The sequence below is a fragment of the Parus major genome, chromosome 7 (genome assembly GCF_001522545.3).
Source record: "Parus major isolate Abel chromosome 7, Parus_major1.1, whole genome shotgun sequence".
In the NCBI taxonomy this organism is placed as follows: Eukaryota; Metazoa; Chordata; class Aves; order Passeriformes; family Paridae; genus Parus; species Parus major.
The window spans coordinates 4,202,706-4,218,311 of NC_031776.1; the positions used below are offsets into that span (position 1 = coordinate 4,202,706).

General features: G+C 44.0%; 1 protein-coding gene across 1 annotated transcript in view; it reads right to left on the reverse strand.

The window, feature by feature from the left end:
* The window catches only part of CPS1 (carbamoyl-phosphate synthase 1), an 87,023-nt gene extending 72,131 nt beyond the window's left edge, over positions 1–14,892 (reverse strand). The window contains exons 1-6 of the mRNA XM_033516191.1: positions 14,761–14,892; positions 8,616–8,725; positions 4,613–4,757; positions 3,552–3,641; positions 3,112–3,168; positions 650–742 (exon numbers count right to left, since the gene is read on the reverse strand). Of these exons, the coding sequence (XP_033372082.1) occupies positions 650–742; positions 3,112–3,168; positions 3,552–3,641; positions 4,613–4,757; positions 8,616–8,725; positions 14,761–14,883 (618 nt within the window). The 5' untranslated portion in view covers positions 14,884–14,892. The remainder of the gene's footprint in view (positions 1–649; positions 743–3,111; positions 3,169–3,551; positions 3,642–4,612; positions 4,758–8,615; positions 8,726–14,760) is intronic.
* Between the last annotated feature and the right edge of the window lie 714 nt (positions 14,893–15,606).

Here is a 15,606-nt window from a genome sequence, read left to right on the forward strand (position 1 = left end):
TTGCAGCTGAACAGGGCTTGCATGCCCAGCGAGCAGAGTAAAAACTTCACTGCTGGTCTGTTCAGATCTGTGGCCATAGCAGCTAATTCCAGCTATATTAGATACAGGATATTCCTAATTTGGTTCAGTTTTGACATCTAGAAGTCTCTTCTGGAACCACCCCAAGAAATTAACAATTAACAATACCATTTGATAATCTGTGTTCAGGCTTAATTTCTTGGGGTGCTTCCAGAAGAGACTTCTAGAAATTAAGCCTGAACACAGATTATCAAATGGTATTGTGATGATTCCTACGTTTTTTTAAGGAAAGCAACCATTCTTTTTATTAATTCTTTTTATGTTTGAGAACACTCACCATATACCAGGTCTAACTGTATCCCCAATACTTCTCTGTCCTTGTAACACACAATCCTCTGATCAGAGTGTAATTCAGACCACATTCATATCAACACAAACCATTTTTATATCCAACACTGCACCTAAGGAGCCATGGGGATATTGAGAAAACAGTCCATCAAAGGTCTAGAAAGGTGCATGGTTTAGAAAATGTCACCAAATTGTTTATTTAGAAAAACTGGTTGGTCCCCAGAGCAAATGAGCAGCAGCTACCTGGAGTGTACAGCCTTAAAACTACAGAAGAACTTCTCACCTTTGTTGAAACTTCTGCAATTAAGTTTTGCTTATTTGGGTCTGCAAATGCCACAGGTTGTCCTTCAAATTCAATCTTCCCGAGCACCGTGCCCTGTGGAAACACACCAGGAAAAACAAAGCATGAGCAAAGGAGAAGCTGTGAAAATGAGATGTTGACAGGCCCAGCAACTGGAATGTATCTTTAAATATGTTTTTTTGGCAGTTTATAACCATTTTTAGCATTTTCAGGAGTTTATGAGCCTTCCTCAGTACGAAAAATCTGTTTAAACCCCTTCATTCAGGGGAGAGACATTATCAGCAGTAATATTTGTTAATAGGCAGTCTGGCAAGCTGTGTTGTGACATGAAATTGAGTTATCTTCCAAGAAGATCAGAATTCAGATCCCCACACAACCGTCCTGTAGATCTGGGAGTAATCCACAAAGCAGTTTGAAGACTTTTTTTTGTTTTGGAAACCCACACTGTGAGGTTTTCAGCTGCCTCCTGTGGGTAGCTACGAGGCAGCAGAACTGGTGTAAGGCAAAGCTATGTAGGAAGCAGGTCAGCCCAGCTGTTTCCTGAATTAGCTGTTAAAAATAAAAAATCACCTCTAGCAAGCCCTACTCTATATTGCTGTTAGCACCTGCCAGAAGCCTAGGACACTCATGTTCTGCCAGCAGCATATCCTTCTTCTCACTGAAGTTCTCAGTGGAAAAAAAATCCCTTTTTTGGCTTTGCCCCACTCCTGGAGTAAATGGGATTAACCCAGGGTTAACCTCTTCTCAGCATGGGAACGGGGTGTGCATTACAGAACTTTGCAGGGATGGAAGGGGAAAGTAAAACAGAGGAAATCAATGTTTTGTGGTAAATTTATCACATCCCACTTTCATGATCAAACATGTTAAACTCGGCTTGCTCTGTGGATATTACACCAGTGTTCACACTGGGATTGCTCCTTGGATTTAGTGATTCTCCTTTGAGATTCTTCCCTGGCTTGCCATACCTGAAGTATCCTTGCCATTTCTCTAGGGTAAACAACCACCAATATCTTGCAGTGCCACACACACTAATGAGGGTAAGTTTTAAGGACAGACTTTTGTCCCTAACAGGGGTTGACATCCTCCTTGAGTAGCAGCTAATGCCAAAAAGCTGCTCCAAGCTGCTTCATATGAACTAGAAGAAGATAATCATCATCTTCAACAAGTCCTGTTCTTGGAAACGAGGATCCTGAGTGGTGCTTGAGAGCCATGGTTCTGAGTGCCACCATGCAGTGAGTTCCATAAATGCTGATGACAAAGCTCTTAAAGCCCTCGTTCTCAGCCAAATGGTGCCCTGCATTTACCTTTATTCCAGTTTAACAAGTCATTGCTTATTTCTGCAATTACCATGAGGAAGCCCTGTTCTCACCCCCAATTTTTATAGAGACAGGGAGTGAAATACTAAGTATTTTTTTTTCAGTCTGAGGAAACTGGGTGAAGAGCTGACATTGTGCACTTTTTTAAAAGCCATACACCAATACCACTCAAAGTCATAATGGGACTCGCTATCATACACTGCTAAATTAGGACAAACACTGAAAGTATTAACTTTGGATAAAAGGAATGGTGATCTATTATATTAAGAAAGCAGAAGACATATAGCTATTTTTTATTGTACTAAATTGTACCTGTATGCTTTCTGTAAGAGCAGGACAATGCCAAATAATCCTATAAGAATTCACTTCTACAAATATTCCTCTATTCAAGCTGGACCATTCCTGTTTTGTTCTGTAGAATGAAAGGGGGCACAGGGCTTGGCTGCAGACTAAAAACTGATCACCTAAAGACCAGCTTCAAATAATTCATTAGAAAAGAAGAGCCTCCAAGGCAAATTTACATTCAGGCTGGCTTTGATCACAGTTTCAGCCAGTGTGAAGTGTACCTTCACATTAACCTGCACTCCATAACGTGACCTTCACTCTACCCATGACCTTCAATTGTCAGCTCTTGGAAAACAGGGAAAAGTAATGACTGCTGAAAATAATAGTAGGTTTCAGCCAAGGAAAAGCAGGTTAGGAATTCATCTTAGATGACTGTAGGCATTCCTTTGTCTCAGAGGAGCAGGACAATTTCCACTGACCAAATGTGCCACTATCTACAAAGGAATATCCACAATATCTCACAGACTTGTTGCTCTCTGACTGCTTCTGGGTTAGAACGGGCTTGATACTACCACTTGTTGTGTCTGACACTGCATGAGGCCTTTCATTTACATCATCTTGTGCTGGCTCACTTCTGTAGGACAGGAAATCCAGAGCAGAGCCAGGGAGAGGGGGCTCTGTGGGGTCACAGCATTGCCCAGCAGTACAGAAGCCTTTGGAGCTGAACAGCATCTGAAATCAAGGCAGCCCAGCAGTACCATTGCTACTCCAGGTTTGCTGAAGCTGGAAAGGGCCCAGCATTAGCAAGGTCAGTGCAACTGGATCAAGGGAAGCAGATAATACCTTGTCACGAATTAATTTGGACAGCATTCTGGTATCAATCCCATACAGCGCAGGCACCTGAAGAAAACCCAAGGATAGGTTAGAGAACAGACAGCTAAAAAAAATTGGAAAGAAGACGGCAGCCAGATCACTTTAATGAGAACATGTCACAGAATGACAGAAGGGTTTGGTTTGGCAGACACCTTAAAGCTGATCTTGTTCCAACCCCTGCCATGGACAGGGACACCTTCCACTAGAGCAGGCTGCTCACAGCCTCATCCAGCCTGACCTTGTGTTGGGAGTACCAGGCTGCCTCACTGCAGCTCTTCCCTTCTCCTTATTCCCACTCATAAACAGCTGAGCTGTTCAAACCTAGTTTCTGCTCTAAAAGGCACAAAATAAAGAGCTCATCTCTCCATCCAGGTCAGTTCTCATTGTGTTGTTACATCTAGATTGCTCACCTGTTCTTCTTGTAACCACTCTCCCAGGCCCTTAGTAGCCTGCCAGTGGCTGTACTCATTGCTGTAATCCTGCACCAGTAAACCTGAAACCTGTAGAGAGAAGAAACATCATTTCACATATAGATAAAACCTTACAAAAGAAAGGCCTTGTAAAATCATGGTTTGGGCCTTGTTAATTTGAATAAGTGTAGCTAGCAGCTGGCCTGGGAAGCTGCCATGCAAAAACATCTTGAGAATGAAAAGTTTGTTAGTATAACAAACTATTCTTGGGGAGAAAAAGAAGTGCACCTGTAATAGCAAGGGATCTGTCCCCTGAGAATCAGTAGAAAAAGTATGTGAACATTGTCAGAGAGAAAAGTTTGGATTGATGTGTGCACTCACCATTACCAATCAGTGAACTGAGTTCCTGCCCAACTGGGATGAAACACGGTGCCTTCTGATAACCACATAAATATAAACTGTGTGCAGTAAAGGTGGGGCTGTGGTGGAAGGAGAAACAGGTGCCATTGTCTCTACTATGACAGGACCACCTTTTTCCTTACCTGGTAGCTTCAATTTTCACTATTCATCCACCATAAACCATATCATGGACACACTTCAGGATATCTCATGACTGTACCTAGGCATTTTGACCAGGGAATCCCTAGAAGAATGTGGCTTGCTAACCAAAGCTGCAAATGGCACTGAGCTGACAAAACACTTCTTGTCAAAAGAAAGAAAATGGAAATTTGAGACAAGACAAAATTTATTTAGACTTTTTTTTTAATAAAAAAACTTTTCATTTTTAAGTAACATTTCATTTCAAAAGTTAGCTCCATTTTTTAATGGAGTTAGTGTATAAAACAGTCATTTCACCTAAGAACAGATCCCTCCACAAGGCACATGGCTTAGTACAGAAATCAAGATGGAGATTTTTTTCCACCATTCCTCCAAAGGACAACATCCAGAAGAAGAAAAGGAAAGGTTGAGCACCACTGATTCCTTCCATGAGGGAGCCAGTAAACTCTTACACACTCAGGCTACTGGGCACAACCCTTTGATTCTGCTTCTCCCACTATTACCTTGATCCCATCAGACTCCAGAAACCTCCTGAGGCCCATTTCATCCAAAGCAGCTGTGTCAGGCACTCCACCATTCCCAACTATGGGGTTAGCCAGGGTAAGAATCTGTCCTTTGTAGCTGGGGTCTGTCAAGGCTTCCGTGTATCTAGGTGAACAAACAGTAGAAGAAAGGTACATTGGTCTGGAGTCAAAAGGAAAACAAAAGACCCAGTGAAAACAAGACAGATCTGAACTCCCACATGACAAAAGGACAGAAATGGCATTCACATGAAGATATTATCAGAATAAAAGCAAATAACATCTGTGAATATGCCCTGACTTTGCCATTTAATGTGATTAAACATTTGACATGGAGAACAAGGAAAGACTTTGGCTTCTAATGCTTCATTTAGGAAAAGCACAGAAGCTACCAACAAATTCAGAGTCCTTTGATTTAACATGAGAAACAAGTACAGAGAGGGCAGGGAGATCTCAGCTTGGCCTGGCCTCTCCTGGGAACAGCCCTGGGCAGTGCTTCACCCTTGTTGTGCCCTGCCCTCCATGCACTGTAAGAGGGCTTTCTGTGCCCTCTCCTTCCTCTCAGTGGAAAAGAAGGCTCCAGCTGAACAGCCAGCAGACAACAGACTTGTTAGCCCCAGCTTTGTCCCTTCCACACTCTGGATCTTGCACATCTTGGGATGTTCAGAGCTATAACTGCTCCTTTTATGGGGGAGGACATAGACAAGTCCTTGGGATTCCTAATCACTACTCTGGGTCCTTCTCTCCCACCTGCTCTGTCAACAAACCCTGCCATGGTCCCACTTCTGTAGCTTTTCCCAGCAGAGGCCTGGCAGTCTCCATGTTCCCCCACACAGAACATCCTTCATTTCACCTGACAAGACTCCTCAGTGCTTGGAAGCTGGCTAGTGTGTCCCTGAAGAAGGCAAGTTGAAGACAATGCTCTGGGATTCAGCACTCCAGCCCTGGTCACAGGGCTCCAGAGCATATCCTGTCATTAGCCCAGGCAAAAGCCTGGCAGTTTGTTAAGCACCTGCCTGAGTGCCCTTCTCAGCAAGGACAGAGCTAAAAGCACATGGGAACTTTCTGCTGCAGCAGAGGATCAAACCTAGGATTCCATGAAGTATCATCTCTGGAGCTGGTAGATCCAGTCTCACTTTCAACCCCACCTAGGGGAACGGGGTAAATATGGTCTATATGCTCCTATTCTTCAGCTTCAAATTAACAGTCCTTCACTTTCTCCCTTATATTGCACTATACTGTTGCAAATATCCCTTAAACAATTACTGTCTTTCAACCCAAAACCAGCTGCAATTTAGCAACAGATGAAGCTATCCCCACAAATACTGAGCCAAATGCATAAAGACACTTCAGCGTGAATCTGCCCTATGCAAAACATAATTTATTATTGTCATTATTGTTTAAATACTTAATTGGCAACTCCAGCCATCTACCAGATATCAGCAAGTCACAAGAGACATTTTTATGGAACACCAGACTTACTGCCAGAAGATTAATTGTCAAACATTGAGAAACTCTTCACAAAAGCAGGACTGGTTGCTGGCAGATACAGACAATGAAGCACACCAGCCAGCTCTGAGAAATGACATGTCGAACAAACAATGGCCAGGAAATATTTTCAGGTAAGCCACTCCTGATGTTCAAATCTGTATTTGCTGCTGCAGGTAACCAAGCACACAAAGTGCAGAGTGATCCCAAAACTGCAGCAGGCACCAGGCACACGGCACGTGTGTCTTCCAAAAGACTCCTTGCTGCTGACCAACCTGATGTAATTAACCTCTGCATGTCATTTTTAATTAGCAAACAAGGACAGAGAGCCACTCTGAGTGGAGTGTGCAGGCAGAGCTTGGACAATGCCCTTTAAGCAGGAGCAATGCCGTGTGGAGCAGAGAGGAGCAGATGAAAACACCAACTCAAATGTGCTGCAAGGTCTAATCCTCACTGTGCCTGCCCAAAGGTCTGTCTGATTTCAGTGAACTCCTGTCAACCCATTCCCTCACTAGGATATCATGGGAAACACACACATTTATTAGAGGTAAACATCTTTATGGAGCTGTTTCAAACACGAGACATTTTATGGGTTGTAACTCTTCTCTTTTCTTTATTGGAAATCTCCTCTTTTTCTTCCTTTCCCAAACAGATGGCTGCAACTGCAAACAGTAGGTTTATTTTTTTTCAGCAAATACTTCTGAAAAGTTCATCTTCATGCTTTTCTATCAAAAATTCAACATTTCACCCCCAAAAGAGTGCTCTCAGCCTTCTATTCCAGTGTAGCATGTCAACATTTCAGCAAGCTTCAGCTACTTCAAGCCTGAGAGCTGTATGCACATAAAGTGCTTTGCCTCCCATTTCTATACCATGGATCAGAATGTGGGAGCCCTGATGAGGAGGCAGGGTGCAGACAGCCTATTAATCACCCCAGGACAGAGCCCATGCTGACCCCTAGAAACACCCACTTCACAGCAAGCAGGTCTGAGGTGTGTCAGCACCCCTGCACTAACCCCTGGCTCCCTGTCATGACAAACTGCTGTGTGCCCCAGCAGCCTGGGCATCTCCTTCACCCATAATCTCCTCCCTGTGTCGGGGAGAAGGGACAGCTGGCTTCCTCTGGATACCCAGATCTTGATTTCTGTGATCAGGAGGTACAGCTACAGGGTTCCTTTCAATACACAGCAACCCCAGGTCTGCTAGGAAATCTGCCACTTTTATGTTCTGCAACAACACTGAAAAATCTTGTCTTCCATTCCTCTGATTCAATCAAGGTCATTTTCTGTGTAGGGGGCTCTGAAGATACCACCTTACATTTTGAATTGTTTGCTCCATGCTCATATGCTCTCCAGCACAGAAGAGATCTCTGCCACAGCATCCTCTCCAAATGATTAGAAAATGAACAAACACAACTTCTACTGCCACAGTAACATGTGGAGAGGAAATTAATCCTTCAGGTCCTCCTTGACTTTTGTGATGTGCCAAGATTTATGGCCCATAATCTGTCAATGAGGAGCGAACTCTGGTGCCCTCCATCATTCTGATCTATATTAAACAGTGGCTTGTTGGCAGGTATATTAACACAGCCAGTAATTAGTGCTGTCAAAATGCTTAAATAATTGTCTCCTAATGCAAAACTCTGCAAACTGATTCCCCTCTGCAGCAATTTAACATTCTCACCAATGATACCATTTAAAAACTCATCCTGTGAGCACTGAGATCTCCAAAGGAGAGCAGAATTTAGGGAACACAATGCAGGTGAGCAAAGACAGCCATGAATGACTGCAGAAGAAGCTCAAGCATCAACAACTTGAGAGATGTCTTATCTCCCCAAGGACATGTAGCTGTGCTTACCAAAACCCCCATTCCTCTGGCCAGATTCCCTCTGCTCAAGCAGTCCAACAAAAGCACAGGCAGCATTTAAATGCCAACCTAAGTCAGCCATAGGCTTCTACCACTCAAGAGAACAGAGAATCATGATAGGTTAGGTACAAATCTGATCCTGCCCTTTAGCTAGAAAAGGCACAGGATGCAAAACCATCCTTACCTGTGGTATGAGCCAACAAATTACATAAGAGATGGGTCATAAAGGGGGCCAGCATGGGGTTTAAAAATTTTGCACTCAGGAGCCAAGTTCCGTTACCAAGAAGGCTGTAGATGCTTCAAACCTCTGTAGTTGACCTGGACACTGGAGGGAGAGCAGACAGCTTCTCTTCTCTGACTCAGCAATTCAGTAGGAAGTGATCAGAACCCTATGTATCCCATCATCAGCATTAGATTAGTCTTTAAAGGTGCTTATCACCACAAATGCTTTGGCACAAGAGGTCTGACTGATACATCTTTATTAATTCTCTCTCTCTCTGGACTACAATGTAGCCTTACATAGAAAACTACCTGCTTGGATCAGGACCCTGTGAGCTTGGAAAAAGCAGCTTTCACACTTCAGCAAGCTGCCAGAGAAATAGTGGTGCTTGTGTGTTATTTGCCATTGCCTTACCCGGAGAGCCCCGTGTTGAACACGACTTCCCCTGCTGTGGAGGATGGATAGCCAAAAGAATAGCCCTTCATCCTCATCCCATCTTCCAGCACCAAGTTCGCTGTCTGCACCTGGAGAAAGGCACGTGAAGAGGTTCAAACACAGAGGAAAGGCTTGAACTTTATACAGGTAACACCTAGGACACCTGCCTTGCATGCCTAACACTGTAATTATTCCTGCTTTTCTCCCACTCCCAGCTGCCAAGACACCACCTCTTTCACTAGTGAGCTCACAGCCCTCACTGCAAGCAGAGCATGTGCTGCTATTACTGTGGGATCACCCTTCCCCACCCCTGTAGTTCATTTTTTCCACATATGACATCCTGCAATTTACCACCATCATAACCCTGGAGGGAGAGGATTGCTTCCCTCCTCAGTGTTTGCTCAAGGCCTGCTGCTGACCCTGCTGGCTCTCACCCAGCTCTGACCTTGGATAGGTGATCAACTTCTGGTGCAACCACACAGCAATGCCACTAAAAATAACTGGGTATCTTGCTGGTGTCAGACAGCAAAATGCAAAATACCAACCTATTCTGCTGTAGGACACTAGACCAGAGGAGCTCATGGGTCAGCTGGACACTCATAGTCTCAGTCACCTCAGGAGTAGGCATAAATTGTCAAGAAGCAGCTATGAAACAAGCAGCCTAGAGGAACCCATACCTCTTCCAGAGAGTGTTGAGCAGAACTGAGTCCCACACTAACTGTGGGGTGCCTTAAAGACTTCTTCACTGTGTTACAGCCAAGGCAAATGGGACAGAGTTTTACAGAAGTCCTTAAGAGATTCATTGTCACAACTGGGCCTTTGTGTGTATGATTAATGTACCACCCTCTCTGACCCCACTTGGAAACTAAAACTTTCTTACCCTGTCCAGGCACTGGATGGGAAACCACCAGAGAACTCCACCTTCTAATAAATAAATAATGACTAAATTCACAGCAGAAATGACAAAACGAATTGGGAGATTCCCTCCAACAGCAGGATCACTGGTGACATGCAGAGGAAGAGTAAGCAAAGCTGTGAATAGATTTGCCAATGAATTCCTGGGCTTAAAATAATTTGGATGATGAACTTTCAAGACCCTGAAAAACCTCCACTTCCAGAAGGCAAGCACATCTCCCAGGCACAGGCAGAGTGACCACCTGTGGTCTGTGCCACAGGAGATGTGCCAAGCGTGTCCACAGGAAGCAGCTCTCTTCCTGATTTACCTTCATATTGGTTTCTTTCACAGAACTATTCCTCTTACTGGGATTTTTAAAAGAAAAATCAAGTTCAATTTGCTGCAGAAGGGAGCTGGAGAGCTGCTTTCCATTAGCTGTAAATCAGATGAACAATCACAGCAAGGAGAAATTTCATTCTCGGTATTGAACATTTTGTAACCATCATGACAAACATTCATTTAGAGCCCCTCTGCAGTTACAAATACCACACAGATCAATTACTAATGTACTGCAAAATACACCAAAAATCAAACTGCGCTGCCAAGTAATTGAATTCTGTGCATCTGGGATGCTTTTAGCCTTGCCATTTTTTCCTCATTAATGTCAAACACCCAGTCATTCTCAAAAGATTCAGCCATAAGTTTTGGAACCCTCCCACACCATTGGACAGTTCAGTCAGCAAGACCAAAATCTCCTCCCTCCCCAGCAATAAACAGAATGTTTGTGGCTAAATCCCCTAGGTTTAGACCCAATTAGAATGACAGGCTGCTGGGCTCCCTGCACATCTCACTTCAGAGAACTGCTGGACACTCAAAGCAGCACAGCACAGAGGTGCTGTGGGTGCCTCCCACTGGGCTTTGGACAGGACTTGTGCCCTTTCTGAAGCCTGGTGAAAACCCAGTGGAACACTGCTGGATAGTTTCTCCCAGCCTTGGTGTTAAAGATCCCTTTCCCCAGCAGGCCAAGGACTGCAGTCCACAAAAAAAGCAACTCCATGTCCCACTACTGGGCACTCTCTGGAGCAGCTGCCTGAATTGTGGTCCTAAGTGCCACCAACCTGTCAGAATCCTTCAGAAAACAAAGTCCACAATGGTGGAATAGCCAGAAAATTTAAGATTCATCCAAGTTTTGAGCCCAGAGCAATTACTGTGAGCTCCAGAGCCTCACCCTCAGTATAGTACTTGACAGGGATCTGCATGGCCTCCCTCCCACCACAGCTCACCTCCTTTCTATACCAGACAGCACAGAAATCATTTCTGTTGAACAGAAGCCCTTATTATACTATTAGAGCCCCTACACAGTGATCAAGTAATGCAGAAAAATGTCCCTGAGCACCCATAACCTGCCTGCAAGTTCAGCTATAGCAGGGAATAGATGTTCAAATGTTTCCCTCCCTTCCTTGATTTATTATTCTTAATTAAGTGGTCGGTTCATTGAGCATTCTCAAAGCAATTATTCTTGCTTACATTTCCAGTGGAGGTGTTACCAAATCCCTAAGCTGCCAGCCTACCTTGTTTTTTCAGTTCTGTTTTTAAGGTGAAAAGTGATTTACAGGCTATAGAGAAGGCCTGCTGGCTCAAGCAGGGATCAGTTTTGAGGAATACTTACTTTCAAAAAAAGAACAAGCAGGAAGCAAATACCGCCCCCCCCAGAGCTTCCATGAGGTCCTTTTGTCTTCACCCTTCCCAAAAGCATCCTCACATAGCCTCAGATAAATCTCTGTTGTAATCTCAACTAAATTGTTTCTGCCACACACCCCCAATAAAATATATGCCATTTGCAATCTGATTTCTTCTTCCTACACATCAGTAGCTTCACCTTTAGCAGAGGGCCCTGTGCTCTAAAGAGGCTGCAGTGCTCTTCAGGAGCTTTGAGGATGAAGATGGCTAACAGAAAGGGTCATGCCATTGATGTTGTGTTGATAGATTTTGTGTATTTTGTCAAAAAAAAGTCAAGTGGTTTAGGTCCCACTTCACCAAGCACTTCACACATCAAGTAAAGAAAGCAATTAAGAAGGTAAAAGAAAAACAAACCTAAATCCAGTAAGAAAGTAAGAAAGCAGATTAAATTAGTTCCAGTTAGTTCCCTGCTGCTGCAACCCTTCCCATCTAAAAAAGTGGAAGATAAAGATCTGCAAAATCTCAAAAGACCTACAGAACAATTGCACACAGCACAACATTCCTTGGCTCACATCTGGCTGGCTTCAGAACATATCAGAAGCAGAGAAGAATCCAAAAGCTCCAAGATTCCTCCTACAATAAAAACCTGGTGCCACGACTGAGCTATATTCCATTTTCCCAAGACCAAACAGCCAGCAACAAAGGAGTAGTTTTCTCTTTGATAGAAAAATCAAACTGATTCTTACTCTTCTTATAAGTACTCTGCTGCCATAGGCTGGAAATCTATCTGGACAGGGGTATCAGTCAAGACTTTCTTGTATAAATATTTACATCTATCTGGTTTTGCTCTGGCACATTTGTTTTTGGCTAAAATTGAGAGAAGGAGGCAGGGTGAGAAAAAAGAATGAGTCAAGATGAGTGTCTTGGGATACACCAAAGAAGTTTCACACTTAGGATATTTTTTGGGGAGAAGCACTGGGTTAATTCCTTTATCATCCAAGACAAGCCCAAAGAAAAGCAAAGCAGGTACAATGGTAGAAAAGTCACAGTTCCTACAACTTGAACTCTTCTCAAGGCTGTTCACAATAATTTCACAAATATTTGTCCACCACAAAACTCAAAGGAGAAGAGGGAAGCAAGCCAGATGAGGCACCTACAACAAGTCACTGAGGATCCATGGAAATGAGCACCCAACAGGAGCAGTTCACTAAGTTCCCCCCTCTCTGTGGCAATGGGTCCCATTTTACATCCCCTTCACCTCCAAAACAAGGAGTGGAGCACCTTGGGATTCATCTTTAACTTCCTTACCCACCTCTCTCCTCTCCTTGCAGTCACTGTCCCATTTCTTTCCACCTGCCTGAAATACATTTGAAGAGTCCTTCCACAGTAATCTGAAATAGCTGCTAAAGCCAGCACTCTACAAAATTTCCCTCATCTCCCTCTCATTTCTGACTACATTTTTAGCTCATTCCTGGTGGTTTTTAGAGCTCTCCCAAACCTCTCCTTACTGAGCCAGCTGTGACAAGACACCTATTTATTGCTCATACCACCTTTAACCATTTAACTACACTGACCTCAGAAGAGCATTAAACAAGAGCTTCAAACTGAAATTTCTCTGCCTGTTCCTGAATTTTTAACAATCTTGATGAACCTGAAACCAGTGATCAAAACATCCCTACTGAGAGCCTTGAGGGGTCTCTGGTCTGCTCTCTGCCCCTCTTTCACTCCCTGATGCCCATCTCTTCTTTAGGATGTAATCATCTTTAGATGTAATAGGGAAATATGGACCTATGAGTCCCCACATCCAACACTTCTCACCTACAATAGTGTTTCCCCACACTGATTTAACTGGACAGAATGCATAATTGGGAGAAGCATTATTAGGCATTCTTCTAAAACTACCACTTCTCCCTCATGCTCATACTTAACTTACACATAGGTTAGATGTTTTCATTGTATTTTGTTACATTTCCTAAAACAGCCCAGTGAGAGAAGGAAATTAAAGGCAACTAAATGCTCATTTAAGCCTGCAATAATGGAAAAATGAGACCATTACCTAATACTGCCATTAGTCCACACACAGCATCATGGATCATAGAATGTCCTGAGTTAGAAAGGATCCACAAGGCTCATCAAGTTCATCCAACTCCTGTCCCTGCAAAGGACAGTCCCAAAAATCCCATCATGTGCCTGAGAGTATTGTCCAAACATCTCTTGAGCTCTAGCATGCTGGGGGCCATGACTTTAATTATGCTGCATTTCACTCTTTCCTCAGATTTCTGATAAATACCCACTATTAATGCTGGCTGAAACACCAAGCCCAGCCATAGGGCACTACTTGGTCACTTGCCTCACAACTAAACTTAATTTCCACACTCTGATGCAAAGTAACTGGGAACTCACATGCTGGAGGAAGACATATAAACAGGAGCACTTCTTGCTTTATCCTGAATTCCTCTGCAGAGGAATTTTTAAAGGTATCAGACACCTTCCACTGGAAGGCTGCTCAGAGCCCTGTCCAACCTGGCCTTGAACATCTCCAGGGATGTGGCAGCCACAGCTTCTCTGGGCAGCCTGTTTCCAGTGCCTCACCACCTTCAGAGTAAAGAAATTATTTTTGCTAATATCTAAACATTCTCTGTCAGTTTGGATCCATTCCCCTTTGTCCTGTCAAGCACTGGGTGTGTTGCAAGGAGATCACAGAACTCCTGGAAAATGAGTGGCTGTGGGACAGGTGAGAGAAGCCCTAGTTCTCAGTGGACAGAAGTGATACTGATCATCCTTCTAGAGCACCCTGCCAGGTAAGGCAGCACTTGCACTCCAAATCTCTCCATGCTCTTCCCTATGGTCTCTGAAACACCACTCCTCCAGCTGCTGATTCTATTGCACTCTTCAATTCAACACAACACCTGTGCAAAAGTGACTTTTCAATGCAAAGTGCATGCTGACAGAGCTCACACTGCACTTCAGTGCGACAGAACTCCTACAAAAAGTCCCATTTATTGCAGTTCCTGTAGCAAAGAGCACTAGAAAGCTGGGGAAATCAACAGAGTGCTCCAGCCCCAGTAAATCAAGAACTGATACACTGATGCTTTCACAAGAGTTGTCAACCTCTCCAATTAATCTCAGAGCCATTGTAGTTTCTAATACATTGAAAATGGATTCTGTATGGAGTCAATAGGATTAATTACATGCCTTAAGTGATGCATGATTTTAAATATTCAGCCAATTCATCTCATATGGACTGAAAGATCTGTTCTGTTAGCTATCAATCCTATAGAAGGGTGAGTTGTTTCTAAAGAAAATAACATATAATAATTAACTGAAACCCTGAACTTCCACCTTGCAATTTACCTTGTAACTTCCATTCCAGACTAGACAAAAGTGTGTTTGCTTAGCTAATAAAACCATTTAGCCAAGCAACTCCTTGCTTAGGGTTCAGACAAATTTCCTCTGGTTCATGTCTCTAGGTAAGCCCTGTTATCTGCAGCAAGTTATCTCTGCATGCCAAACACATCTATTCAACAACAGCAGTTCAGTCACTGTTACCTTGATGCTCAACAGTCTGGTGCCTGTCCTTGAGAAACTCCAGTGATCAGCAGACACATTGCAAAACTTCAATCTGCCTTTTAAAGTCTTCACCACTTTGCAAGCTGTCAAAATTCTTGTCATCTCGAAAGCTGCCAATGGGTAACTAAAGTTTAAAGAACAAAACAGAAAACAAAAATCTGCTTCTGTGTATTTCTTCAAGATCTGGTGCTGACAATACACTCTTGTAGATGACAGGGGAAGAGAACAGAGGCACAGCATGCACACTGAACGGAGTGTACAGCACTGCCCTCCACCTTCCCATTTATTCTGCCATTAAAAGCCCCAGGGGCAGCCCCACCTCCTCCCACCCCTCTGCAGAGAGGTGCTTGCTCAGGCACCCTTGCAACACTGCTTCTCAGGCTGGTCTCTGAGCACTGTCACAGGGTGTGAACTCAGGCCAGGCAGCACCTGGAAGACAGCAAAGCCTGGAAGAGAAATCACCCCAAGAATACAAGAGCATGCAGTGGCAGGACAAGGGGGAGTGGGTCCAAACTGAAAGAGAGCAGGTTTGGATTAACCATTAGGAAGGGATTTTTCCCTGTAAGGGAGTGAGGCCCTGGCACAGGCTGCCAGAGAAGGTGTGGCTGCCCCATCCCTGGAAGCGTCAAAATCCAGGTTGGATGGGGCTTGGCCTAGTGGAAGATGTCCCTGCCATGGCAGAGGGTGGAACTGGATGATTTTCAACATCCCCTTCCAACTCAAATTCTATGGCTCTGAACAGCACAGGCTGCTCACAGTGTGGCTTGGAGAGCTCTCAAACGTGGGGTGTGCACCCTGGCTGGTGGGACAGCCCATGGCTACAAC